Source organism: Mesoplodon bidens, assembly GCF_964165515.1.
Source record: "Mesoplodon bidens genome assembly, chromosome: 18".
NCBI lineage: Eukaryota > Metazoa > Chordata > Mammalia > Artiodactyla > Ziphiidae > Mesoplodon > Mesoplodon bidens.
Window position 1 is genome coordinate 3,883,065 of NC_138175.1, and position 26,877 is coordinate 3,909,941.

General features: G+C 50.0%; 1 protein-coding gene across 5 annotated transcripts in view; it reads right to left on the bottom strand.

The window, feature by feature from the left end:
• IRF8 (interferon regulatory factor 8) overlaps positions 1 to 13,154 on the bottom strand; it is a gene marked incomplete at its 5' end in the record, with an annotated part of 21,184 nt that extends 8,030 nt beyond the window's left edge. For 4 of the 5 annotated variants that reach the window (XM_081217232.1, XM_081217231.1, XM_081217229.1 and 1 more), the window contains 4 exons: positions 896 to 984; positions 3,423 to 3,606; positions 9,364 to 9,538; positions 13,123 to 13,154. In XM_081217232.1, the coding sequence (XP_081073358.1) occupies positions 896 to 984; positions 3,423 to 3,606; positions 9,364 to 9,537 (447 nt within the window). Of the gene's footprint in view, positions 1 to 895; positions 985 to 3,422; positions 3,607 to 8,422; positions 8,630 to 9,363; positions 9,539 to 13,122 lie in introns of those variants that run through there. The other variant, XM_081217230.1, reaches the window with a different exon arrangement.
• Between the last annotated feature and the right edge of the window lie 13,723 nt (positions 13,155 to 26,877).

The window sequence follows — 26,877 nt, forward strand, 5'->3', positions numbered from 1 at the left end:
TTGGCTGGAAAGCCTTGTATGGAAAACGGGACATCACTGGAAAGAAATGAAGCCAGGAATTCACTGGGTCTGCTGCCAGAGCCCACCCAGAGGCTTAACAGCTGCCATGTGCAGGAAAGCCAGGCAGCCCAGAGAAGGCTGCATTTTGTTATCTGCATTCTCTCCCTCAAAGCACTCCAAACGATTCTATTATTGCCATGTGAGTGTTGAGAAGAATCTGTATAGCACCCACACCCCCTTTTGCAAGGCTGTGCGGAATAATTTTAGCTAGGCAATGTCGGCCTTGCAACATGCACAAAAACATAGCTATGAAACGACAGGTAGCTAAAACTAGTATTCAAAAACCCACGTGTTTTGCCTAAGGAGACCCCATTAAGCCTTCACGTATAGCCTATGAACTATGAGCTTGTGTACAATTCTAATAAGCCTGGTTAGATGGCTCTCCAACCCATCAAGGACTAAGAGCTGCATATGAGTAACAGGCAGCCCCCCAGCGCGAGAGCTCTGTGATAATCCATATCATGATGACAACCCCAAGCAGCAAAGAACGTTTGCTTTTTCACTACAGCCTGCCTAAAAAGGCACGGGAATATATGGTGCCATTCACAATGTTTAAAATATGACTAGTTTAGAGCTTGAGGGAACTTCACTGATGCAGAGCAGGCAGCTTGGCCCCAGCCCTCGGGATGAAGGACAGGCTGTAAGTTGCAGGGGGCTGACCAGTGGGCCGAGGCTGGCCCCGCAAGGATGGCAGGTCCTCACGCCCCATCCCTGAGCGAGCGAGAGCCCGAGGCCCCGGCAGAGCATTCGGGATGGTGCCGCTCTCTGCCGCTCTCCACCGAACACACGCAGCTTCTGTCGGGGCCGGACCTCTGGAAACGCTGCCCCCACTCACCTCCTTGATCAGCTCGTCGATCTCGGAGCGACCGCACTCCATCTCTGTGGCTTCACTAATGCAACCGGGAGCCACCACGCCTAATTTGCCTACGGAAAACCGGACAAACGCGTGACAACCGGCACTGAGGCATCACAACCATCATCAAGGCCACAGTCAGTGGCTTTTTCTTAAGGCCAGGCTGAAGGAAACAGAAGCCAATATGCGTCTTCAGTGGTTTGGGAAAGGCCTAGAAATCTTTTTCCCATGCTGCTTCAGTCATCTGGTCAGCAGGCACAAGAGAAGTTGGCTGCTGCTGCATCCAGCACGCAGACGACCAAGGCAGCACTTTGGTCTCTTCCTTCTATTTGCTGAGATCTAAGATGAACTCACGTCTGATCTACTCTACACCTGACAGAGGAGAGTTACAAGCTAGGGCATCTGAAGACAGGCAAAGATTTCCCGGCAAAATGTGTTTGCAGCTTGGAGTCTTTTTTTTTAAAGTTAATGGGCAGGAAATCTCATTTTGGCCTTTCCCAATAGACATGTGTGCATCTGTGCACGCACGTGGTGCACCATAAAGGCCCGCGGATGCCCAGGCTGGAACCCGCCTGCAGCAGGAACCGTCTAAAGCCACACGAGCATTCCCACGACAAGCACTCTGGACCCGGCTAGTTTCTTCCCCCCTCTCAGGCCTCTTCCCCAGCCAGAAACTCACCTCATTACATTTATCCATGTGAGATGCATTAGGACCAACAAACACTCGTTTGCTAGAATTCATCAGTCCCAATCATCTGTAGAATTGACCCACTGTTTCATCCGGACTGAATATTGATTCGATTTTGATTTGAAAAAATCACTCAGAAGCTGCTGATGGGGGAGGCAGGGGGCAAGTGGGGCACCCCCAGAGTAGCCAGCAAACCAGTGAGGTACAGAGGAGTGCGCGCCCACCTAGACATTATGCAAATGCGAAGCTTCTCTGCCCCCTGAGAACCGCTGCTTCTGTAACATCCACCCCTGCAGGTGACGCTGGCTGCGCTCCGAGCTATAAACAAGCCAGGGTCGCCTGCCCGTTCAAGCTTGGCTGACCCTGCGGGTGGGAGGATTAAGAGAAACTTCTCTGTTCCTTCAACTCACAATTTATTATACTTTGTGATGACGAAAAATTTATCCAACACTGGAAGTAAGATGGCAATAGAGCATCCCAGAGTATTAGCTAAGAGGTGTCCCCCTAAGGGCCATCTGATTCTCCATGGGGAAGGTCAGTTTGTTTGACTTGCTACTGATTGTCCATTAGGGTTCAGACTCAGTAGAGTTAGGTGTTAATTCACAGACAACTAAGCTACAAGTGATCACGAGAGATCACCCGCAGCTGTGGTTGTGTTGCCCGGGCAGGACACTCACAGGCTCGGCTCCGCCTCCTGCCTTTCACTGACCGTGCGCACCTGCGTCGCATGTTCTGTGAAGCAGTCTTAGATGACAGCACGCTGGCGCCCTCGTTAACGAGTTAAACAGGCTCACCATTTATTTCTGAGTCACGATTTTAACTTTAAAAATTACGTATCAGCATTTTCAACGCTCCCTGCAGTGGGAAGAGCCCCCTCAGAAACTCAGAATTCCTGCCCAGCCCTAGGCAGTTTTCAAGGGTTCTGTTTTCTTCCCAGCATCACTGGACGACTAACTAAGCAGCTACGGAGGAAAGGATGCTGCGCCAAGATTCTAACTGCTACATCAAATGGCTAAGAAAGTCAACGTGTTGAAAGAATGTTTTTAGCTAGGGGTGGTAATTAGGTTTCATCTCCTGGGCCAGCTCTAACCTGTAGCAGCTGCAGAGCACAGCTCTTTGAAGACGCCTGAGGCCAGATCTGAGCGCAACACATCCTGATCGATTAGTGATGTCTGACCAGAGCAGCGCGTGGACAGCAGGATGGGGGGATGTGAGGCAGGTTTTTGCTATTCTGCTTTAATCTCCTCACAATTGCTTTCCTGGGATTTTACAGCGGGAGGAGACTTCAGGAATTATCACAGCTGGGGGTTCCCAAACAACGGTCAGCATCTAATATCTGGAAGCATATCCGATCTCCAGCAATGAAGCCAACAGTGCGCCGTCGGCAAGTCCATTCAAGAACTCTGCCCTCAACCCCTATCAGCCATCCCTTCTTTGTCCGCCTTATTTTCTCCTAGCCTGCTCCGCGAGCTGCTAGAAAACAAAAGGAATCCCTCATCAGCACTGTTCGGGGAGCCTTGCTCCCGTCCAAGCCTGTTGCTGAGCCCCAGGGAGGCCCCAGCACTCGCTCCTGGTCCAACAGTCAGCGAGAAGCAGTGCCAGCTGCCAGCCCGTCTCCCGCCCCTTCCTCCCGTCCACTGCCTCTCAACTGGAAGCTGCCACAGTCGGCAGATGGTGGGTGAGGTCAGCGGAAGGAGACCTCAACCTCTGCTGACATACAGGAGAGAACTATTTGTTTCGCTGGACCCCATGGGCGGCGACTCGGACCCCAGGCCCAGGTGGCCTCCGTTGGGCCAAGTGCCCATAGGGAAGGATACTTACATTTTTGCTCCTCCTCGGGGACGATTCGGTAAACTTTATACGGTTCAGAAATGTCCAGCTGGGACCGGTCTGTGGCTTCCTCAAAATCCGGGCTCTTGTTCAAAGCACAGCGTAACCTCGTCTTCCACGTGGCCGGCTCGGCCTTGTCGCCTTCCTTAAACTTCCCTTTAAAAACGGCCCAGGCCTGAAGGAAGAAAAGAGAGCACATGAAGTCCCCAGCTGGCCCTGGGACCACGCACACCCGGGGCCACGGGCAGGACCTGCCCTGCTCGCCCTCCTGAAGGTCCTCAGTCAAGGACTTCAGGGCTCAGAGACCCCAGTCAGACCACTTCCTCTGACAGAAGTGAAAAGACCCAGGTGGGGGGGGAGGGGTTCCGGAATTCGAACCCAGGCCCAAGGACACACACACACACACACACATCTCTTGGATCTATCCCCTGCAAATCCTCTCCTGGACCAGAGGGCCAGGAGGAGCCCGAGGTCAAGGAGCGCAAAGAGGAAGTTGCGCATGGTTTCACTAGAATGTTCAAAACAAAGAACAATTGGTTGCTTTTTCAAATCAACCTCTAGCTAAAATGTAGCATGAAAAGGGAACATTTGCAAGAGAGTCTGAATGTGGTCATCCACTGCCCTGCTACTTTTAACAGAAATTTTGTTTTGCATTTTGGCGTTTATGCTAACCTTCCCCACCCCCTTCTCCCCTACCGCTCCCCAGGGTACTGTTTAAAATGCAAAGAAATGTTTTCCCTCTTTGTGGGTTTTTTTTACAGCTCTGTTTTCTGACCTCTCCAAACCTTAGAATCTGAACTAGGACCCGAAATTCAAAGCTGGAAACTTTAAGTCAAAATGTAAAATGGGGCAGTATTTTAAAATGAAATAAAATAAAAACATGTGGATGGGCACAGTTTTTAGATTTCAAAATTGGAATACAGACACGCCAATCAGGAGGTCACCACTGTCAGGTGAAAATAACGTTTGCTGTCAGGCAAAATCAGACATGTCTTCCAGCCTAAAATAATAGGAGATCTGGAGGAAATTCTCAACCCTCACCGGGGAAAATGAAATTCTAAGAGCTGACTTTCCCAAGGTGACCCAGTCTGGGATTAAAAACCAGCTGTTCTGACTTCCAACCCAAGGAATTTCTACTTCAGCAAGCAGCAGGCAGGTGTTCCCAAGCTTAATGCATATACCGATCCCCTGGGAAGCTCGTTAAGATGCGGATTCCTGGGCCCTGCCCCTCAAGTCTCCTTGGGTACCTGTGGGTTAGGTCTGGGAACCCGTATCTTTAGCCAACATCCCAGTGATTCTGACTTAGGTGGCCAGGAACTCCATAACACCCTGAGTCAGATTCCCATTTAAAATAGTCCTGGTAGGGCTTCCCTGGTGGTGCAGTGGTTAAGAATCCACCTGCCAATACAGGGGACACAGTTTCGAGCCCTGGTCCGGGAAGATCCCACATGCTGCAGAGAAGCTAAGCCCATGCTCCACAGCTACTGAGCCTGCGCTCTAGAGCCCGTGAGCCACAACTACTGAAGCCCACGTGCCTAGAGCCCGTGCTCCACAATAAGAGAAGCCACTGCAATGAGAAGCCCGCGCACCGCAATGAAGAGTAGCCCCCGCTCGCCACAACTAGAGAAAGCCCGCGCGCAGCAACGAAGACCCAACGCAGCCAAACAAATAAATAAATAAAATTCATAAAATCGTCCTGGCTTTTCCCCCTGATGTAAGACAAGCTCAGTGCCTGTGCTCTCTGCTCGGCTGCCGCCCTAAGCTCAGCGTCTGCAGTCTTACCCGAGGTAAAGGAACCGGAGAAGCTCCCTTACTCATACCAGTGAGCACACGCAGTCATTTCCTCCTCACAGACGCAGGACTCCCCTTTACAAACATGTTTAAAAGTAAATGGCTTTCAATCCTTTTCCGTCTTTTTCTCTTCGTTTATTAACTGCGTCACAAACCAAGCACTGATTTCTGTTTTTCATAGAAATTTAAGTGTAAACTGTGTACACATTGAACAGTAATTTCAAATGTGCATTTACGTTAAATCCGGTTTTCTCCACCTGGCACTAATGCCATTTGGGGCTGGACCACTCTTCGGGGTGGGGGCCATCCTGGGCACGGTGGGAGGTCCGGCAGCATCCCTGGCGTCTACCCACTAGTGCCAGTAGCATCCCCTCTCCCCGCTGTGACACCCAGAACATCTCCAGACACTACCAAGTGTCCCCTAAAGAAGTACTATCATGACTCACACACATCCTCATTTGAGAACCACTGAGCTGGTAATCCGCGTTACCAATGGGACTGGAAGAGCGTGGATTTGGGGGCCATGTTAGGCCAGCTGGGGTGTATCCAGAACTGCAACAGCCCATGGGGCACTGCCGTGGGCACTCGTCCATTCAAAGCTCACGCTCACCCCATCAGGAAAGCCAGCTCCAAAGAGCAAAGCAGGGCCCCGCAGTCAGGACGTGCACTGGGCTGCATCGGGTGCCCCACCGCCAGCCTGCCCTGAGCCCTTGCAGGGCTCTCTGGCCGGCTCGAAAATGCCAACTTACCTGGGTGATTTCTCTTCAAGAGCAAGTGCAAGACAGAACAGAGTGATCTGAGGCCCATCAACAGCCACGCAGCGGCTCAGAATACACCGGAACCTACGTCTCCCCTGTCCGTGTGCTGCTCTGCACTCGTCAGCAGCCAGCGTTAAACCCGGGACCACCAGCTCTTTCCCATTTAACATTAGTGTCTCGCAGAGAACAGATTTGTGGTTGCCAAGGGGGAGGGATGATTGGGAGTTTGGGATGAGCAGATGCAAACTATTAAATACAGAATGGATAAGAAACAAGGTCCTACTGTAGAGCACAGGGAACTATATTCAATTTCCTGTGATAAATGAGAATGGAAAAGAATATAAAAAAGTATATATGTATAACTGAGTCACTTTGCTGTGCAGCAGAAATGAACACAACGTAAATCAACTACATTTCAATAAAATTTAAAAACAACAGAAAACAAACATTACTGTCTCATTTTGTGCTTTAAAAGTCAAATGCGATTTTTTTCCTGGAAGGCCTACTGAATTTGAAATATCTGCTGCAAAGTAAGTTCTAATTTATTCAGGCCTGTCACAAAGCCTGGTCAATGGCAGAACAATTAACAAGTCATAACCCTCAGTTAACTAGATCTTCGCCCTCAACTTTATGAAAAGGAGGCAAAATACTTTTTTAAGACTAAATATGAGCTGATATCAGGGCCTCATCAGTACAGTCAGGGATAATACAAAATGAGCTAATGTCTTTTTCAATCTCCTGTCTCTGGTCCACACCACGTAGCTGACCTCACAATGACACCTGCAGACAATGAAGGATTCTCTGGTATAAGTGGCTTCTTACGATCCCTGACTAAGGCAGGAAAGCAGGCTCATTTTTTTTTTTTTCTCTTAACTCATAAATTTTTGAAAGGTTTTCTGTGAATGTTTGAAACAAACGGTTCTCTACTTAAACAGAAAATCCCCAAGATGGCTCAAGGCCTGACTGTTGGCTTTTCCAACAGCAGAGCTCTGTTGGTGGACATGGCAGAGACGTGCCCCTTGGTGGATGGAAGTGAGCACCACTGGGGACGGGCCAGAGGGGTCTTCCACCATGTGCATGTCCACCAGCCCAGGATGTCGCCCTTTGGGTGGCCACCCAGCTCCGGGTGGGCGCCCTGTCTCCCTCCCGCCCCCATTCCTGCCGAGATTGTAGACTCATTTCAGATTGCCACACTGAGGGACTGCGTAATCAACGGAAACATTGGGAATCTTGCACATTTTTCTCAACGCTGTTGAAACGGCCATGAAGAACGTTGCATAAGATGTATAAATCTGGGGCTCTATTTCATTACCCCCCAGAGCAAACCGGGAGCAGGGTGAAAGGAGAGGCCTGCATCTCCGCCGGCAAGCCACAAGCAGGGCTGTGCAGTCACTGGTCTCGCCCCCAGTCCCCTCCTGAAGCAGTTTTACTGATGGTCAGCCTCCAACTGTGCCCTCAGCACCCCCATGCCTCTGCTTCAATCTGTTCATCCTGGTCACAGTCCGCTCCTAGCAGGGCTCTCACTGGGGAGCGGGGCACTGGCAATGTCAGAGGCATCTTTTGTTGTCACAGTGGGGCAGAGGGTGCTACTGGCATCTAGAAGGCCAAGGCCAGGATGCTGCTAACATCCTCTTAGGTGCACAAGACGGACCCACACAAGGAACAATCTGGCCCCAGGCGGCGGAGCCCTGGCTTACAGCCATCTATGATCTAGAATTCCCAATCGACTGGCTGGACCTTGGGCAATATTAAAATTTAGATGGAGCCATTCCCAAGAGAAATTCACCGTGATGCCAAAGGCAAAAAGCTTCTCCCAGAGAGGAATCCACAATGCCACCAAGGAGGAGAAAGGAGGCATGAGCAGTGCCCAGGCTCCCGACCTGGGGTCTCTGAAGGGAAGAAACCTGCCGGATGGATGTCCAGGCCACGAGGGCCCCCTTGAAGGTGAGCGCAGAACGTTCGCACGCGCCCACTTTTCTTGGAGGGGCAGGCAACGGGCATCAGATTGTCAAAGAGCTCTGTGACCCGCGTTACACAGTAACAGAAGTGCTAAGACGTGCAGCCCCCCTGCAAACGCCAGGCAGAGACGTGAAGGGCTGGGACGCCTCACAAGCCGGCTGTGACCTCTCGGTGCTGTGCTCTGAGGCCGAGGGATAACCTCTGTCACTTTGGTTGTGTCGGGGACAGTGGTCCCGGCCAAGGGTCCAGTGCTGCGCTGGGGTCCTGCAGGCCTCTGCACCCCTCACCCACGCACGCCTGGGCTCTGGCTCTGCCCCCGCCCTCAGCCTCCTGGCTCCTTCCCACATTCACTCGCTCTCCCCTCCCGGACTCTGGCCCCCAAATGCCCACACAACAAGCACACAGGGCAGCCGTTTGCAACCCGGATTCTGAGTCGGATCACCTCCGATATGTCTGTTGGCAAACACGGAGGCCTGGGCTCACCTTGGACCTAGGGCTCCAAATCTCCCAAGGGGTGGAGCCCGCACTTCTGTGACCCTGACGACCGATGGGGGATTCTGATGACCCGGCTGGGCTGCCGAGCTGGGACGCTCTGGCTCCTCTGCCTGAATCTAGGTGATGGGTACGGCTAGGGGTTGGGAGCCTGGGCTCACGGCTGGTATGCCTGGGTTCAAACACTGGCTCCATCATCCAAGAGCTGGGAGATCTTGGACAAGTCACTTCTCCGCTTGGAGCCTCTACAGAACAAGGACAGGAACGGCACCTACTGCATAGGATTGTGGGAGAGGAAAACAAATAAAACACATGGGGCTGGGCCTAGCACACAGCAAACTCTCGGTCAGAGCTGCCGTCTCAGTGCACATGGTGGAACTACACAGCAGCTCGTGCTGCTCGGTACGCGTGGGGTACCGATGATCCTCAAGGGAAGTGGACTAGTTTTAGACACCAGCTGCAGGTTCAGGACACCCACATGACCTGGCCCCAGAAGTGATGACAGATGGTGTCTCTCTCATCTGAGCTGACCCTACACTGCCAAGCAGAAGTAGCAACTCTGAAAGAATGAAGAATTAAACCTTTCCTAGAATTCTAAATGGAATTTAGGGGGCAGCCCAGGGGAAAAGGTCTCAGTCTAAAAGAAGTATTTCCTCTCTGTGTTTGCCAGTCCTCATGCAAAAGAAACGGCAGCGCAAGGGAAGAAAGTGCCCTCGGTTTTCCTCAACGGAAAATGCCAACAATATGCAACTAACCGGGAAAGTGGTTAAATCGTATAACAGGTGTAAAATCACCTACTATATTTTTTGAGACACATTCGGCACTCATTTGTCTTAAAAAAACTGGATTAACTTTCAAGCAAAGAAGAGAGACATCAATCACTCAACAGCTCCACCAGGAGCTCACGATGTGGCAGGAGGCCAAGCCGCTACCTTGAAGATGGAGGCGTCCACTTCCTGGTTGTAATCCTGTTTGCCAGCGTGTTTCCAAGGGATCCGGAACATGCTCTTCTCGTCGTTCTCCCAGATCAGCCCGGGGTACATGGTGCTGTCGATCTGCTCAATCAGCCACTGCCGCAGCCGCCGGCCGCCGTTGCGGTCACACATCCTTGGAAAGAGAAAACATAGCCTGTGAAATTACAAACACCGTCTAATTACTCACAGCACCCCAGGTACTCAACAGCCAAGAACTGCTAACAGGAAAATCAGAGGATCACAACACAGGTGCTGGCTCGGGGGAAACCCAGGGATCCGGGAACTCTGGGCCACCTGCTGTGAGAAGACAATGCCGGCTTCCAGGACCTCCAACCCTGAATGGAAACTGAAAGCTCACTGGGAAATCTGCAGCTGTGCATCACAGATGTGGCCCCAACTAAGGCTCTGGCTGTGCTCTTTCCAGCTTTCACTCCCTGTTCTGTTTCACGCGAACACAGCCGCAAATGAGAGCATCACTCATCGTTCCATTTTTAGCAGCAGATGGGGGAAATCACTTTCACCTTCTCAGGTGCCCTCAATGAGCAGTCCATCGCTCTGAGAGCCAATTCCATGACTTAATGCCCCACTGGACCAGCATGCGTGAGCAAACATGACATTTGTGCTCTCCGAGAAACAAGAAATCCTCAAGGCTATCCCTTCTAGATCGCCCCTTCACAGCTGGTTTGGGAATGGGACCAAGCTGGGGTCCCATTCAAGTCTCACCGTCTCTCAGCTGGGTGAGCCTGGATCGTCGTTTAACCTCGGAGTGTCAGCTACGCTGGCTGACACACCAGGATAACTGCAGATACCAGGCGTTGTCGTGGTGAGGACTCAGCCGACACATATAGAGCACCTCCCACAGCGCCTGGACCGGAGAAGATTCTCTTTAAATAACACATGTTGTTGCTACTGTCCCAACTTTCCTCCTCAGGAACTCTGATGACCAACTGGGAGATAGAGGACAAGAGGGAGGAAAACAACTGCAGTGACAGAACAGAGCAAAGCTTGCCTCTCCCAGAATGCACCAGAATCTGGGGGCCTCACCACCCCGGGCGCCCAAAGACACCCCTGGGAAGAACATTCTAGCCAGAGCAGACAGCTTTCCCAACAGCACAGAGAAAGAGAACGCGACCATGCCGTATCGACTCACAGCCCACGTTTACAAGAACAGGGTGGAAATCCCCTAGGCGGCTGGACAGACGCCCACCCAAAAAAAAACAGCATTTCAATTCTTCCGATTAAAATGTGACCTCTTCGGGCCAACAAATTTGAAACAATCACCAGTGACAAGACATAACATCCCTAAGAACATGGTCACATCCAGAGCCATCCTGGTCCATAAAGCAAGAAGTGTGTGTGTGTTTTGGACACTCCAGCCACCCCACAGGTGGCTACGCGGTCGGAGAAGGGGTCCAGGCCCCAGGTAGGAGGAGAGGAGGTGAGGGCCAATGAGCGCCACCTGTAACTTTTTCATCCAATTAGCTCCAGCTGCCGTTTGTGGATTCAAAAGGAGTGAAGCATGTGAAATGGGAACTGGACTTCGATTTGGAAACTGTAGACCCCAGCGAAGGCTTTTCTCTAACTAGACCTTGGGAAAGTCACCTGACCATCTCTCCGAGGCTCTCCTCATCGGCAAAGTGCATGGATCTCAAAGTCCCAGAGTTTGAAAACAGTCCCTCGTGTTTATAAACTGGAAGGGACAGATTTGGGAGCGACACCTAGTGAGAGATGAAACGACACCACCACGCACCCCAGAAAATAACTTAGCAGGGCAGAGATTCCCACAGGGCTTTCCTGGAGGAAAGATGGAGCATCTCCCCTCACTTGAGGAAGGAGCTGTGTGGAGGAGGGCGAAAGGGGCCAGAACACAAAAGAAGGCTGGTGTCTGCGGATCAGTCGATTAAATGAAATGTTCCCGCTCGTGAGCATTTTGCTCACCCCCTTAGTACAAAGTTCATAAACTGGAGGCCATGCTCCAGGAGCCTCCTGAAATAAAAAGCAACGTTTTGTTTGTACAGGCATGTTTCTAGAAAGCGGGTCAACACCTTCTCATCAGGATTTCTAATGGATTCATAACCCCTCAACTTTTAAGGACGAATCTCGTGGTGATTTATAAGAAAAGAAAAGAAAAAAAAAGGTAAGAGAATGGCATTGAGAGAAAGAGTGAGTCACAGAACATGAAAATACTCTAGAAATCATCTAATCCGGCCCCCGCTTCGTTCAAAAGACGAAACTCTGAGGCCCAGAGAGACATCCCAACCCCCAAGGCCCCCAGCAGGATCTCATTTTACTCACCCTGCAGAGAAAAGCCACGGTTAAGTGAGAGGATCTCAGCACATGGACAGCTCACCTGAATTGTCACCGAAACCCCCCCTCCAAGATTCTAAGTGGCGTTAAAAGCCTAAGATTCTCTTACAGTGTGATCCATAACAATTTACTGAACACTAACAAAATTCCACCAAATACAGAGCCAGAAAACGTTTATAAGCCCAGTCACATGTTTAAAACTTCCTCTTCCTTGATTTTTAGGTAATCATTCTTTTTATGGCCAAGTCCTATCTGAGGCTAATCTGCATTAGCTATAAATTTGCCGGGGATCAGGCTTCCCAGGCAGGAGGTGATAAGAGGCTGCCCTGGGCCCACCCAACCCGGATTCCAGGAAGGGCCTGAGAGGTGGTGCAGGTGCAGGGCTCACCTTCCCCACGTCTCTCAGGGCGCCTGGTCGTTTGCCCAGGACACCCATAAGACCAAAAGCACAAAAGCCATTTCTCCTTCTGGTCCCAATCTTGCTGCAATACCTAAACCTCTCCCAATTCTCTCGAGAGGAAACGGCCATAATCCAAAAGGACTGTCATTTAAGGGCTAGCTCCTAACTTGGCTTTCAAAAACAGTGGGTTACATCCCTCATATGCTGGGGGGTAGTTTAAACTCTGGAAAATCCAGTTTCTAGTTTCCATTCACAAAGCACTTCACCGCTCTGGGTAAGGAGCACACCTCACCTTAGAAAAGTCTGCCCTTTGCCCTGGGGCTCAATTTACACCAAAATGCTCTTTTAGCTGTGAGCCCTAAGGAGACTTTCTGGCCAGGAACGACCGGGCTATTACGGAAGCAAAAGACCTCCAACCGCACTCAGAAATCTTACTTGTCATCGATTAGAATTAAAAAAATCCAGCCCGCCCGCTTCACAATCTAACCCCACCAGCGCGGCTGGACAAGGGGCAGTTTCACGGTTATGACTCCAGCCCGGTTCCAAGAGCAGGATTTGAGCGGGAAAAGGAGCAGGTCTTATAACAAGGGGATCAATATTTCCCTGCATTGTACGGGCCATTCTAAAATTTTCCATGCAAACCAGACTTTAAGAAAAACGAGATTATTTTAAAGCCTCAGCCAATCTCTGGGAGCAGCCGCACCGGGACGCTCGGTTCGGATTCAGGAGAAAACGCAGACAGAGAAAACAGACCAAGACTGCACGGCCGCTGCCTCCGCGCCAGCCGACGTCCGCGCCCCCGGCCCGGGCTCCCAGCCCGCCGCCTACCTGCGCCGTCTCCCGCCGTCCGCGCCCCACGCCCCGGGCCCACCTGCGCCGCCCGCCGCCGCCCGCGCCCCAGGGCCACCTGCGCCGCCGCCCGCGCGCCCCCGGCCCAGGACTCCCAGCCCGCCGCCCGCCGGCGGCGCCGCCCGCCGTCCGCGCCCCCGGTGCTCCAGCCCGCCGCTCACCTGCACCGCCGCCAGCCGTCAGCCGCCGCCGGCGTTCCCACGCCCGCCGCCGAGCTCCGGAGATGCGCCGCAGACCCGGGCGCCCGCGCTAATTTAAGGCCGGGGGCGGGCCCGGCGCGCAGAGCGACGGCCGTGCCGGCCAATAGGCGCGGAAGGGCAGGAGGGGCCGCCCAATGGGAGCGGCGCGCCTGGCCCGCCTTCTTCGAAGCGCTCGGCTTTCCGAGAAATCACTTTGCTCGGAGGCGTCCGTGGCCGAACGGTCCGCGAGTCTTCCGGGGTTCGCTCCGGGGGTCCCGGGAGTGTCCGCAGGAATTCCCGAGGGCCGCGGGGGCGTCCGTCGGCCCAGGTCAAGATTAGGGCGGATGGTGGGTACCAGATGGCGTAAGTCAGGCCAGTTGGGGCTGAGGCAGGGGGTCAGATGGCGGAGGTCAGGGCTGTGGGGTGGATGGTGGGCATCAGCTGGCCGAGGTCGGGGCCGAGGTGGAGGTCTGACAGCGCAGGTCAAGGCTGGGATGGTAGGGGCCCCGAGGTCGATGCTGCAGACGGCCAGGGGTCCCCGCAGTGTGGCCCCCGCGCCACCACCCATGCCAGGTCAGGCTATCATCTCTGCTAGTGTGGTCGAAGTTCCTGAAGCTGCTGTGGGCCAGCTGAAGACGTGTCTGAAACCACTGCCCTTTGAACATCGGAAATAAAAGCGGCCGTGTCTAGCTGTTAAGGCTAGAATGTCCAACTAGGGAAATTTTCATCATAAATTCTTCTCCCCAGAAAACATGGGTTGTGTTGAGAAGGGTCCCCTGTGTATCTGTGTCAGCGTCCAGCCTCTCCTGCATGTCAGCTGGCACTTACTGTAAACATGGGAGTGGAGTGGGGGAACAGAAATGAGAAAGAAAGCCCTGGAAATGAAAAGAAGAAGACTTGTTTTTCCATGTTCTGTTCTGGGGTAGCCTCAGAATAGAGAAAAGTGAGATTCTTCATTGACTTTTATGCCTAGTTGGTCAATCATACACAAGCAGCAGTGTTCATAGGGCCATTTTTTTCATTAGGCTTTTCAAGGACCTATGAAAAGGTTTGGGACTGAAAAAGAAATTTTATTGGGCCCCAAATGCAAAAAAATACACTGCAAATCTGAAGTGAGTAAAATTCAAAGAAAGATCCCTGAAATATAACATGTCAACTTCATAACTGTAATTTATTGATAAACATGTCATTATATTTGAAAACCATGTGTGAGTTAGAAATCACTTGGTAAGAATTTCCTAATACCATGATTCCCAGGCAGTCATGGCAATCATAAATGAGTGCCCCACTGCCAAATAATTTCCAGTGAAAACTATTTTTTTAAAGCTTAAATTCTTTAAGAGTATTTAGATAATGTGGGAGTATTTTAATATGTTTGTTATGATGTGGGATAAGCATCCAGAACCCAGGACGCCTAGGACCTCAGAAGTTCTTAAACAGCCTGTATGTATGTTTATCCTCATATCTTTCCACCTATGTGCCCCTTAAGCCTACCCAGATTTACTAACCTATAAACGCTGTCTACTGCACAATGATGTGTGATCAAATTTCCGCTCAACGCGCCACTTAAGTAAAAAGATAAGAGCAACAAATATAGAGAAGTTGGTGGAAGGGTCCCAGCATATATTATTGGCAGTAGGTGTCACTATATACATGACAGGAACTGTTCACAGTACCCTGGCTTGCATTAAAGCTGCTCCTGAAACCCCGTATTTTCAACGTGGTAATTCCTCGCTGCTAGGAACAATTGCTAACCTGATCTGCTTAGCTCTGCCCTTATGCAGTGAGCACTTATCGAGCCACTGCTGTGCGCTAGAGGCGGTGCCAAGGACAGGAGACCCAAACAACCAAGTATCCCTGGTCACTCCTTCCTCTTCAGTCACCTCCAGCATCTCCCACTCGTGGGAAAGCTCATCCTGATTTCCGCAGCAGCCGACTCACTCCCCTCCTGCCTCCACCTCACGTCCCTGTTTATCCTACTCTTTGCTCCCCCAGCTTGAGCCTTTCCGTCGTACACTGGTTTCGCCGTGGCTGCCACGGCAGGTCCAGGTGCTCATCCTGCCCTCTGAACACCGTGCTCTCCCAGCCTTCTCTCTCCCCATCGTCCAGCAGGAGCCCCTTCTGGAGACGGCAGCCTGTCACCGCACTTAGAACAGCACGTTCTGGAGTCAGGCCCCTGTTCAAGTCTACGTTCCCTGACTTACTAAATGTGTGACCTTGAGCAAACGACTTAACCTTCCTAAGCCTCAGTTTCCTCATCCATGGAATGGCGTTGATGAAATCGCCAATATTCAACTGTTTTTCCATCTACAGAAAGGACAGTTCCCTACGGGTCAACCTAATCATTCTGGCCTCTTAGGATTAGTGGGCACTGAGTGAGCTCTGTGGGTTGGGGGAGGCTGGCGACTAGGGAAGGGAACTGGTGAAGGGCTTTCTTGGGAGGCAGTGTTTCCATTGTCGAGTCCCCACCTCTCCCTTCACACTTTCCAAGCCCAAGCATAGCAAGGGGGGTTCAGGAGAGCTCTGCAGCGTGTCTGCTGAGAGGACAGGTGTCAACTCTCCTGAGAAAACCAAAGTCACCGACAGCAGGGCTCCGACTCCTGCCCCGGAAATCTACAGGACAACGGAGGCGCTTGGTGGTGGCACCAAGAACCTGTGTGCCCGTGTGCCCTCTTCCACATTCAAGCACTCCGAGATTACCTTAGGCATATATACTGTACACATCCCACCCGGACAATCCAGGACACGCTCCCCACCTCAAGGTCAGCTGACCTTAACTCCATCGGCAACCTTAACTCCATCGGCAACCGTGTTCCCCTTTGCCCTGTAAGGTAGCATGTTCCCGGGGCCCGCAGGTTAGGGTGTGGGTGTCTTTAGGGGCCACTGTTCTGCCTGCCACACCCTTCAGATCCACCTCAAGTCATCTTCTTTCCTACCTCTGCCTTCACTGACCCTCATTTTCAAAACACCAGATTCCAGCCACACTGAAATCTTTCTAACATAATTTGGGACTTAATGTATGCATTGGTGAACTATTTCACTGAACGCTTCTTTAGATGAAGGGTAAAGTCTTATTCTGGTTCAGTACCCCTACTTAGCACAGCACTGAGTTAGGGGTGCCTTACATAACAAGGGTAACTTCATTGCAAGATCTCAGGGGGAGCAACAGAAGAGGGGCTGGAAGCACAGCTGTTCGTCTCTGTGCTTCAATATATGAGTTGGGGTCTGGGTTGGGGATCTCCAAGAACACGCCCAAGTTCAATGGGTGGCTAGGAGGACTCGGGGACTCGGGGACTCAGCACAGAGCTGTCATCACAGCTGATCTATTACAGTGAGAGGATGCAGAGCATGACCAGCCCTGGGGCTGGGTAGGGGTTGGGAGGGTGAAGTCCGGGGGAACCAGGCTCCAGCATCCTCTCTAGTGGGGTCGCACAGGACGCGCTAAGTTCCCCCAGCCGCGAGCTGTGACGGCACGTGTGCAGTGTCGTCCATCAGGGATGCGTTAGAGCTTCAGCGCGTGGGGTCTTTATTCGGGGGGCCGTTCACACGAGCACCCTCTGCCTGACGCGCACCCAAACCCCAGACTCACAGGAGGACAGCAGGGGTCCGGCACCAACACCCCCTGTCTGTTCACACGGCTTAGGCACAGCGAGCCGGTCATCAGTCCTGGGGTGGGGGGACCCTCCCCAAATCCACCTTCCCAGACACTGGCTGAGGGCCGACCCTGAAAGGCGGCCCTTCTGGGGACCCCAGTCTTGGGCCTGCTGTGTTAACTCTTCTGCACGTGTTCCTAATTCTGAGGGGGCTTTTGACGTGCAAAACCTGCTACACTCGTTCTAAAGGAGACCGTGGCTGTATTCACCTACCATCAGCTGCGTTTACCTGCCATTAACTAGGGTGGGCTGAGTTTTCTTGCGCTTCACTGAGGCTGGGGGGTCATAATTAAGGACAAAGGAGCCGCTGCAGGCCAGCTTTTGGAGGACGGTGGGAGCAAATCCGGATCAGGTGGGGTGCCGAGTCTTCCAGGGAGGGGTCTCTCTCCTCCTGGGAACGCCTCGTCCTCCCAGCCCCAGCACGCAGGCTCACTTCGTCAGATACCAAACATGCAGGAGTGGAAGCTTTTTCCTCTTTTGGGCTTTAACGTTCCCAGTTTCATCTGCTCTCCGGATTGGCCACCCGTGCCCCGCAGTGCCTGCTGGCTCCCGGCTCTGTCAGCCACGCGGATCTCAAGAGGCCTCTGGTTTTCCCCTCCCCCAGCCTGACCCAGTGTCCTCCAAGTACAACTCGTAGGAAACGCAAGTTGTGGAAATTCCTGCAGATTGCATACTTCCACAGGAGCCTAATAAAGGACGACCCTAATGGAATCGACCCCCTTCGACATGTCGCGTTGACTCTAAATTGAAGTTTCTGCTTAAGACCGCACCGGCGCGGCGAGACGAGACTACCGAGGCGGTCATTAACTGCAGGACGTGGCACTGACGCTGCCACTGTGACCAGGCACAACTCAGAAAACCAGAGAGAGAGGCCCAACAAACAGGGAGTAATGAGAGGTGTATCTGTCAGCAGCTCACCGATCTGCACAGGTAAGAGAGGCTTTGAATTGTATCAGTGCAATGGGGTCAGGGCGGCCGGTAAGTCAGGAATTCAGAGCAGATGAAACAGGACATCTGCGAAGAAATAAGCTCACAATCAAGAATGTAACAGGGTTGGGGATGGCAGTGAGGTAGGCAAATATTTCTTAAACAGGACAGAGAAATTACTAACCAGAAAAGCTAGACAGACTGCACTTCATTAAAGTTAAGAGCTTGTGTCCATTAAAAGACAGCATGCAGAGTGCAGAGGCAGGCCAAAACTGGGAGGAGATAACGCCAACACACGTGTCCAAGAAAAAAACTTATACCCAGACATAAAAAGAAATCCTATGACTCAGTAAGAAAAAAGATTCCATCCTAAATTCTCAGGCAGAGGCAGTTTATTGCATGGATCTGTGCAGATATTTTAAGTTAGCGCAATAGGAGCAGTGGCTACTATAGGAATGCACTTTGCTCATTCTTGAGTTGTGGCGATGTTTAATTATCCACTTGGTTGTTATGGGAATATTCTCAGCTGTAACTGGGGGTTGTTGCTGTAATAGTGTATTGCCCGTACACTTCTGTCTCCAGTGTTTTTTTTTTTTTTTTTTTTTTGCAGTACGCGGGCCTCTCACCGTTGCGGCCCCTCCTGTTGCGGAGCACAGGCTCCGGACTCGCAGGCTCAGCGGCCATGGCTCACGGGCCCAGCCGCTCTGCGGCATGTGGGATCCTCCTGGACCGGGGCACGAACCCGCGTCCCCTGCATCGGCAGGCGGACTCCCAACCACTGTGCCACCAGGGAAGCCCTCCAGTGGGTTTTTATGTGCCAAGTTTTCATAGCCTTGAGCCTGGGCAAGTGCTTTAGCCTTTTTAAAAGAAACGTAATCGAATTGCACAAAGCTGACCAGTTTTTTGTTTGTTTTTTAAAAAAATTATTTTAATTTATTTATATTTTTGGCTGCCTTGGGTCTTCGTTGCTGCACGCGGGCTTTCTCTAGTTGTGGCGAGTGGGGGCTGCTCTTCGTTACAGTGCACGGGCTTCTCACTGCAGTGGCTTCTCTTGTTGTGGAGCATGGGCTCTAGGCGCGCAGGCTTCAGTACTTGTGGCATGCGGGCTCAGTAGTTGTGGCTCGCAGGCTCTAGAGCTCAGGCTCAGTAGTTGTGGCACACGGGCTTAGTTGCTCCGTGGCATGTGGGATCCTCCCGGACCAGGACTCGAACCCGTGTCCCCAACATTGGCAGGCGGATTCTTAACCACTGCACCACCAGGGAAGCCCCTAGAGCCGATCAGTTTTGAGAGATCATTAATGTCCTTGAAGTGGTTTTTGTGGGTGCAAAACAAATGGTAAATTTGAATTGGTCCCTCTTATAAGAGTTTGCAATCAAGTCTGCTGAACTTACGAAGTTATGCCCTTGCCCTGATTTTATATACTTGTGTCTATCAATAAATATTGTGATACTTGAATTAAAAAAGAAAATAGGAAGAGTGAACAGCCACTGCACTAACCAAATAGCCAAGAAGCACATGAAAAGATGATCAAGGACTTCCCTGATGGTGCAGTGGTTAAGAATCCACCTGCCAATGCAGGGGACACGGGTTCAATCCCTGGTCCAGGAAGATCCCACATGCCGTGGAGCGGCTAGGCCCGTGAGCCCCAACTACTGAGCCTGCGCGTCTGGAGCCTGTGCTCCACAACGGGAGAGGCCGTGACAGTGAGAGGCCCGCGCACCGCGATGGAAGAGTGGCCCCCACTCGCCACAACTAGAGAAAGCCTTCTCACAGAAACGAAGACCCAAAACAGACAAAAAAATAATAATAATAAATTTAAAAAATAAAAGAAATGGGGCCTCCCTGGTGGCGCAGTGGTTGAGAGTCCGCCTGCCGATGCAGGGGATACGGGTTCGTGCCCCGGTCTGGGAGGATCCCATATGCCGCGGAGCGGCTGGGCCCGTGAGCCATGGCCGCTGGGCCTGCGCGTCCGGAGCCTGTGCTCCGCAATGGGAGAGGCCACAACAGTGAGAGGCCCGCATACCGCAAAAAGAAAAAAAATAAAAAAAAAAATAAAAAAATAAAAAAATAAAATAAAAGAAATGAAGAGAAAGCGGCATAAAATAGTGGTAGTGGGTCTGGGAATGGAAGCGTTTCAAACTCAGTATAGTTGTCGATTTCTAGCTACTGTGCTACTTCAGAGAAATTATAATGTTCAAACTAAAATCACCAAAATTTTACTTTGCCTAAGCTGTTGAATGACATGGTTTTCACCCAAGGTTTTCCACTTCTCTCTTCTGGTTTTGACTGGAGGAAATTTAAAAATTATGTCATCCCTAGGCATTGAAGTTGCCTGTCTGCCCACCACGTAGATATCATCAGGAGAGGATGACGAAGAAAAAAGAGAAGAGAAAACGCGAGGGACCTCGGGACAGAGAGGGTGGGCAGGCAGCCTCGAGGAGGTGACATTTAAGTTGGGACCCGAGAGCAGAGAAGTCGGGCATCCCGGCCGCTGAAGTCAGGTGGGTGAAAGGTGTTTGGAAACTACAAGACCAGCTCCGACCCAGAAGAGGCTTCCAGTGTCTCGGGAGAAGTGGCAGGGAGTGTGGGTGTTGAACTTGAGACTGAGCTACATGAAACAAGAGGAGCCTGGAGCTGAGAAGCGCTGTCCCAAGCACTGCGGGAGTTTCCTCCTGCCAAAAAAGCATTTAGTACGTTTCACGCTGTAGGATGTACGTGGGAGAGATTTTTGACTCATGTCCACTCAGTGCTTTCCCGATTAGATAATGTTTGACAGTAAAAAAAAAAAAAAAAAAAAAAAAAGTCAGTCCCCGCCATAACTTAATCCTGTTCAGAAGCTCTTTTTGGGGCGGGGGTGGGGGGAGGCGTTATTTTCAATTTGCAAGCCAAGAATACAAGCAAGTTACAGCAGCAAAAACCATGAAAAAGTAAGATTTTGACAGGAAAGATCAGTAATCCTCTAGGAAGGTCACGAGGGTCCTTACCCTTTCCTTGTGCTGTGGGCTCCCAGGTGAGTTGAATGGTGATCCCTCCAAAGAGATATGGCCCCGGGCTAAGCCCCAGGACCTGGGAACCTTATTTGGAAAAGGGGTCTTTGTAGATGTAATTAAGTTAAGGATCTCAAGGTGAGACAACCCTGGATTTAGAGTGTCCTTATAAGAAGAGAGGACTCACCACAGGCAGAGGGAAGCAGGGATGGGAGCGACAGCGGCCCCAAGCCAAGGACCACCCAGGGGTGAGGCAGCCGCCAGAAAGAAAGCATGGAATCAATTCCCCTTCAGAGCCTGCGGACACCTTGACTTCAGCCTCCAGAGCTGTGAGCAAATACATTTCTGTTTTTTTAAGCCCCCCACTGTTTGGTGATTCATTAAGCATCCACAGGAAACTCGTACAGATTCCCTAGCAATCAAGAACGTTTCTGAAATGCATATATAATGAAATGCACAGGATTGGAAAAAAAAAAAAAAAAAACAGTTGTACTGACGTACGTGTCTCTCTCTCTCTCTGGTAACTGAAGACACCCCAGGAACCCTGATAACTAGACAACTTCCATGTATCAGAATTCCTTAAGAAGAGCCACTGGCCCGGCAAGGGGCCACCTGTCACTGGCAGCCATGTATGCATTCCGCCACGGAAACAGTGGGGTCCTGAGGCTTCCTCCCCAGGACATTCAGACTAAAATGTAATTCCAAACTTCAGTGCCAAGTGACTAAGGTGGAATGTGAAACCCTGAACAATGACTTTTAATAGGGATAAAGAAATACAAAACATTTCTGTTAAACATCTTCTATTTAACTTCCTGGTAAAAGACACTAAAGCACTGCACCACCTTTATTTCAGGGAATGGGTACAAAGCTGGCTCTTCTTGGGGCCCAGGTGGCCTCCAACCCAGGATCTGCTCAAGTCCTAACTGTGCCTACAGTGAATCTATACAGCCTGCTGTGGATCAGCATTCCTCGCCATGAAATGGGATCCAATCCTCATAACCGGGGGGAAAAAGGATTGTGATGACCAGCCTCTCAACAAATACTGTTTTGCTTCCAAAATATTCAAGAAAATATCCAAGATAAATATTCAAGTGGCCCTAAAATCACCACTGCATTCAGAAACCCAAAAGGACTGAAAGTGTTACCATCAAATCACAGTGTCCCCTGGTCTGTATACTTAGCAGGAGGACTGGTCACCAGTTGACCTTGGTCAAACACTTGGGAAGATTGTTAGTTCAGAGAAAAAGAGAGAATGTCCAGAAACAGTCACCAGAATCAGCACAAAATCAAACTCCAGAAGCCTCATCCCCTTCAGCACTTTCCCCTCCTCACCTCCAGAGAGCCACAGCCTCAAGGCACCCCATAACCCTTCCTGTGACATCCAGACCAGGTGGGCAGGAGAGCCTGCCACATACTGAGTGAGGCTCACTTGCAGTAATGGGGTGGACAGAACCCAAAAATGGCCCCCAAGGTTTCCCACCCTAATCCCTGGAGCTATGAAGGTGATGAGGCATCACACCCTAATTACGTTATGTTACATGGCAGAAGGAATTTTACAGGTGTAATTAAGGTAATCGGTTGACCTTGAGTGAATCAAAAGGGAGATTACCTGGGTGAGTCTAATCTAATCACACGAGCCCTTAAAAAGCAGAGAGTTTTCTCCAGCTGGTAGCAGAAGGAGAAGTCAAAGGGTCAAAGCATGAGGGGGCCACATGGAAAGCATAAGAAGGGATGTAGGTGGTATCTGGGAGCAAAGACTGGTCCCAGCTGACATCCAGCAAGGAAACGGGGACCCTCAGTCCTACAGCCGCAAGGACCCAAAGTCAGCCAACAGCCTGCGCAAGCTTAGAAGCAGAGCCTTCCCTTGTCGAGCCTCCGGGTGAGAACGCAGCCTCACTGACACCCTGACTGCAGCCCATGAGACCCTGAGCAGAGAACCCTGCTCAGAGAACCGTGGACTTCTGACCTACAGAACCAAGATGACAAATGGGTCTTGTTGAAAGTCATTAAGTTTGTGGCAACTTGTTATCCAGCAGTAGGAGACTGACACAAGTAACATTCCATCAAGCGTGCTAGCTGCTTGGCCAGCTGGAACTGGTAAATTCACACAGCAAGGGAGCAGCAAAGAGTCCACACAGCACCAGTTACTGCCAGGCCCTGTCCACTCCCATTATGCCCAATAGGGCAGCCACTAGCTACATGTGGACACTGAGCATTTGAAATGTGGCTGGTATGAACTGAGATGTAAAACACACTAGATTTTGGAGACTCAGTACAAGAAAAAAGAATGTAAACTATCTCTTTAATACTTTTTATATTGATTGCATGTTGAATTGATAATATTAGGAATCTATTGGGATAAATGAACTATATTATTAACATTGATTTTGCCTGTTTCTTTTTAGTTTTGGGTTTTTTTTTTCCTTTTAGTTTTTAAATGTGACTTCGAGAAAATTTTAAATTAGGCCTAGGGATCACATTGTATTTCCACTGGACGGTGCTGATCTAGGTATTATCTCCTGTAATCCTCCCAGCTCCCCTGTGAGGTGGGTGCTACGCTGTGGTTCAGAGGAAAAAACTGAGACTTTGCAGAATAAATTGTTCAATGTCAGAGGGTGAGGGAGTGAACCAGGGATGAGAACCAGGGTTATCAGAGCCCAAAGCCCATTCTCCCACAGCTTGGTGGGCTACTCTCTCAAACGACAACAAAAGTCTGCATTTTCAGCAGAGGCCACTAATGTCTTAAACCAAACAAATGACTACAGATGTGGACAAAACCATAAGCCGATCTATTTAGGGAAGTATTTTGGGGTGGAGGGAGAGCTTTCATCGCCCTTCAGATTATACTCTAGGAACTGACTATGATAAGCCCAGGGAACTGGATCTTTGAAATGAGTGATGAAGCAGTCATTAGGGAAATTTGGGGGTTCTTGGTCTCCTTCTCCATGATATCCAAGGACACATTATAAGAAAAGAAAGGTTAGGGAATTCCCTGGTATCCCAATGGTTAGGACTCTGCACTTTCACGGCCAAGGCTGTGGGTTCGATACCTGGTCAGGGAACTAAGATCCCACAAGCCACACGGTGTAACCAAAAAAAAATTTTTTTTTAATTAAAAAAAAAAAAGAAATGTTGTTAAATGTCCATCGACAGATGAATGGATAAAGAAGATGTGGTACATATATACAGTGGAATACTACTCAGCCATAAAAAAAGAACGAAATAATGCCATTTGCAGCATAGATGGAACTAGAGCTTATCATACTAAGTGAAGTAAGACAGAAAGACAAATATCATATGATACCACTTATATTTGGAATCTAAAATATGACACAAATGAATCTATCTATGAAACAGACTCAGCAATATAGAGAAGAGAGTTGTGGTTGCCAAGCGGGAGGGGGTGGGGGAGGGATGGAGTAGGAGTTTGGGATTAGCAGATGCAAACTATTATATATAGAATGGATAAACAACAAGGTCCTTTAGAGCACAGGAAACTATATTCAATATCCTATGATAAACCATAATGGAAGAATACGAAAAAGAATAGATATATATAAAACTGAATTACTTTGCTGTACAGCAGAAATTAACACAACATTGTAAATCAGCTATACTTCAATTTAAAAAAAAGAAAGAGGGCTTCCCTGGTGGCGCAGTGGTTGAGAGTCTGCCTGCCGATGCAGGGGACACAGGTTCGTGCCCCGGTCTGGGAAGATCCTACATGCCGCGGAACGGCTGGGCCTGTGAGCCATGGCCGCTGAGCCTACGTATCCGGAGCCTGTGCTCCGCAACGAGAGAGGCCACAACAGTGAGAGGCCCGCGTACCGCAAAAAAAAAAAAAAAAAAAAAGAGAAAGAAAAGGTTATGATCCATACAACACGATCCATTTTTATAAATGCCTTTTATAAGCCTTAGCATTTGAATCACAAATAAAGAAGTTAAATGTGCCAGTTATCTTTTTCTTTTTAATTTATTTATTTAATTTATTTATTTTGGGCTGCGTTGGGTCTTCGTTGCTGCGCGCGGGCTTTCTCTAGTTGCGGCGAGTGGGGGCTACTCTTCGCTGCGGTGCGCGGGCTTCTCATTGGGGTGGCTTCTCTTGTTGCAGAGCGCGGGCTCTAGGTGCCCGGGCTTCAGGAGTTGTGGCTCACGGGCTCTGGAGCTCAGGCTCAGCAGTTGTGGAACACGGGCTTAGCTGCTCCGCGGCATGTGGGATCTTCCCAGACCAGGGCCCGAACCCGTGTCCCCTGCATTGTTGGCAGATTCTTAACCACTGTGCCACCAGGGAAGCCCGTGCCAGTTATCTTGATGTAAGTTCTACCCAACAGTCTTCCAATTACCCAAAACGAAACTGCAGAGAAGCCTGCCCGTCAGCGGCATATGCTGCCTCTGCGTCCCACTATGGACACAGTCTAGGAACAGAAAGGGAAGTGGTGGCCTGTGTCCCAGCACCATATAGAAAACCAGCAGGATGCAGTCCTTCCACCTCCCTAAAGGCCAGTCCCTTGAGGGATCGGGGGCCAGGGGTCACCCTTGACACCAGGAGAAACTGAGGGTTACTTCAGGAAGTGGTGATTTAAGGATGAGGCCCAGTCCCTCATAATCACCCACTCACTGTTCATCCATTTCCACTCTATCTACTGATCCCAAGACACTTGTCGTATTTCACACTTATAGTGTCCCATTTCAATTTATATTCAATCTGCACTCCTTCTTAGCAAATGTTGATCCATTTACAATTCAGTGTTTATGTGTCAAGGATGCTGATTTCCAAATTTCTCCCTTAGAAAGGCTGTTATTGTAATTGCCATGCCTATCATCAAGGATGCAAAGATCTTCCAAGCATACCACCTCCCAGAACGCCTCCTGGGATTGTTCCTGGGGTGGAGATCAGGGGAGGTGGGATGGTGTTGGTAGGGGGATCTCCAGGATCATGTTTTGAAATCCATTCTAGACTTGTTTTTGCTATTAACATGTGACACTCACTGTTACTTCTCAAAAAATCTTGCCCCAAAGATGCTGACCTCGCTAACATGGACTGCAGCTCCAGCAAGGAACTAGGGTCCTTCCTGCTCATCCCGGGATAGGCGGAGCGTGACCTGGGGGGAATGTGCTTCCTTCTGAGTCACAAGACCAAACTGGGGTGACTGTGGGTCGGGAAAGACAAACACCCCACTCAAGTCCCAAGAGCTTGACGAGCAGATTATCATTTTTTTCACACTGGAGATGAACTGAAATCCTTTGTTTTAAAAGTTATGGCTCTGCCTTTGAGCCTTTGTGTATTTTAATTTTTATCAAGGGTTTTTACCTGCCAGCATCTCGCATGCCTAACTTTGGGTGCGTTAGCCTGAGTCCATCCTCTGCTTAAGATTAGAAGCAGGGCGCTTGAATTCCCTAGACCCCCTCCTCCCCCCACCTCCCCCGTGTGCTGCCTTTTAAAAATTGATTATCTGATTTGTACGCACACGTTCATAGTGGCACAATTCATAATAAACAAAAGGCAGAAACAACCCAAATGTTCATCGATGGACAAAGGGGATAAACAAATGTGGTCTGTGCATATAACTAAATATTTTTCAGCCCTAAAAAGGGAGGAAATTCTGACACACTACATCATGGATGAACCATAAGTACATTATGCTAAATGAAAGAAACCAGACACAGAAGGACAAATACTGTCTGATTTCACTTATATGAGGTATAAACGATAGGCAAATTCGTAGGGACAGAAAGCAAAATAGTGGTTACCAGGGGCTGGGGGAGCTGGAAGGGTGAGTTAGGGTTTTATAGGGACAGAGTTTCAGTTGGAGAAGATGGAGAAGTTCTGGAGACGGATGGTGGGTGATGGCTGCACAACAACGTGAATGTACTTAATGCCACTGAACTGTACACTTAAAAGTAGTTAAAATGGTACGTTTTATGTTATGTATATTTTACCACAATAAAAAAATTTTAACACTTTCGGCAACCAGGAAAGATGAATGAGATGCACTCTTTGAATGATAAATATTAACCTTATGAGAATGAAAACTTTCCAATTCTGAACTGTTGAATCAGCAGCTAACCAAGGAATGTAGGATGGGGGAAAAAAATCAAATTGCTATTTCCTTGAACATGTGTAGAAAAAAATTGGATGTTAATACATATTTTGAATGTAAAAATATAT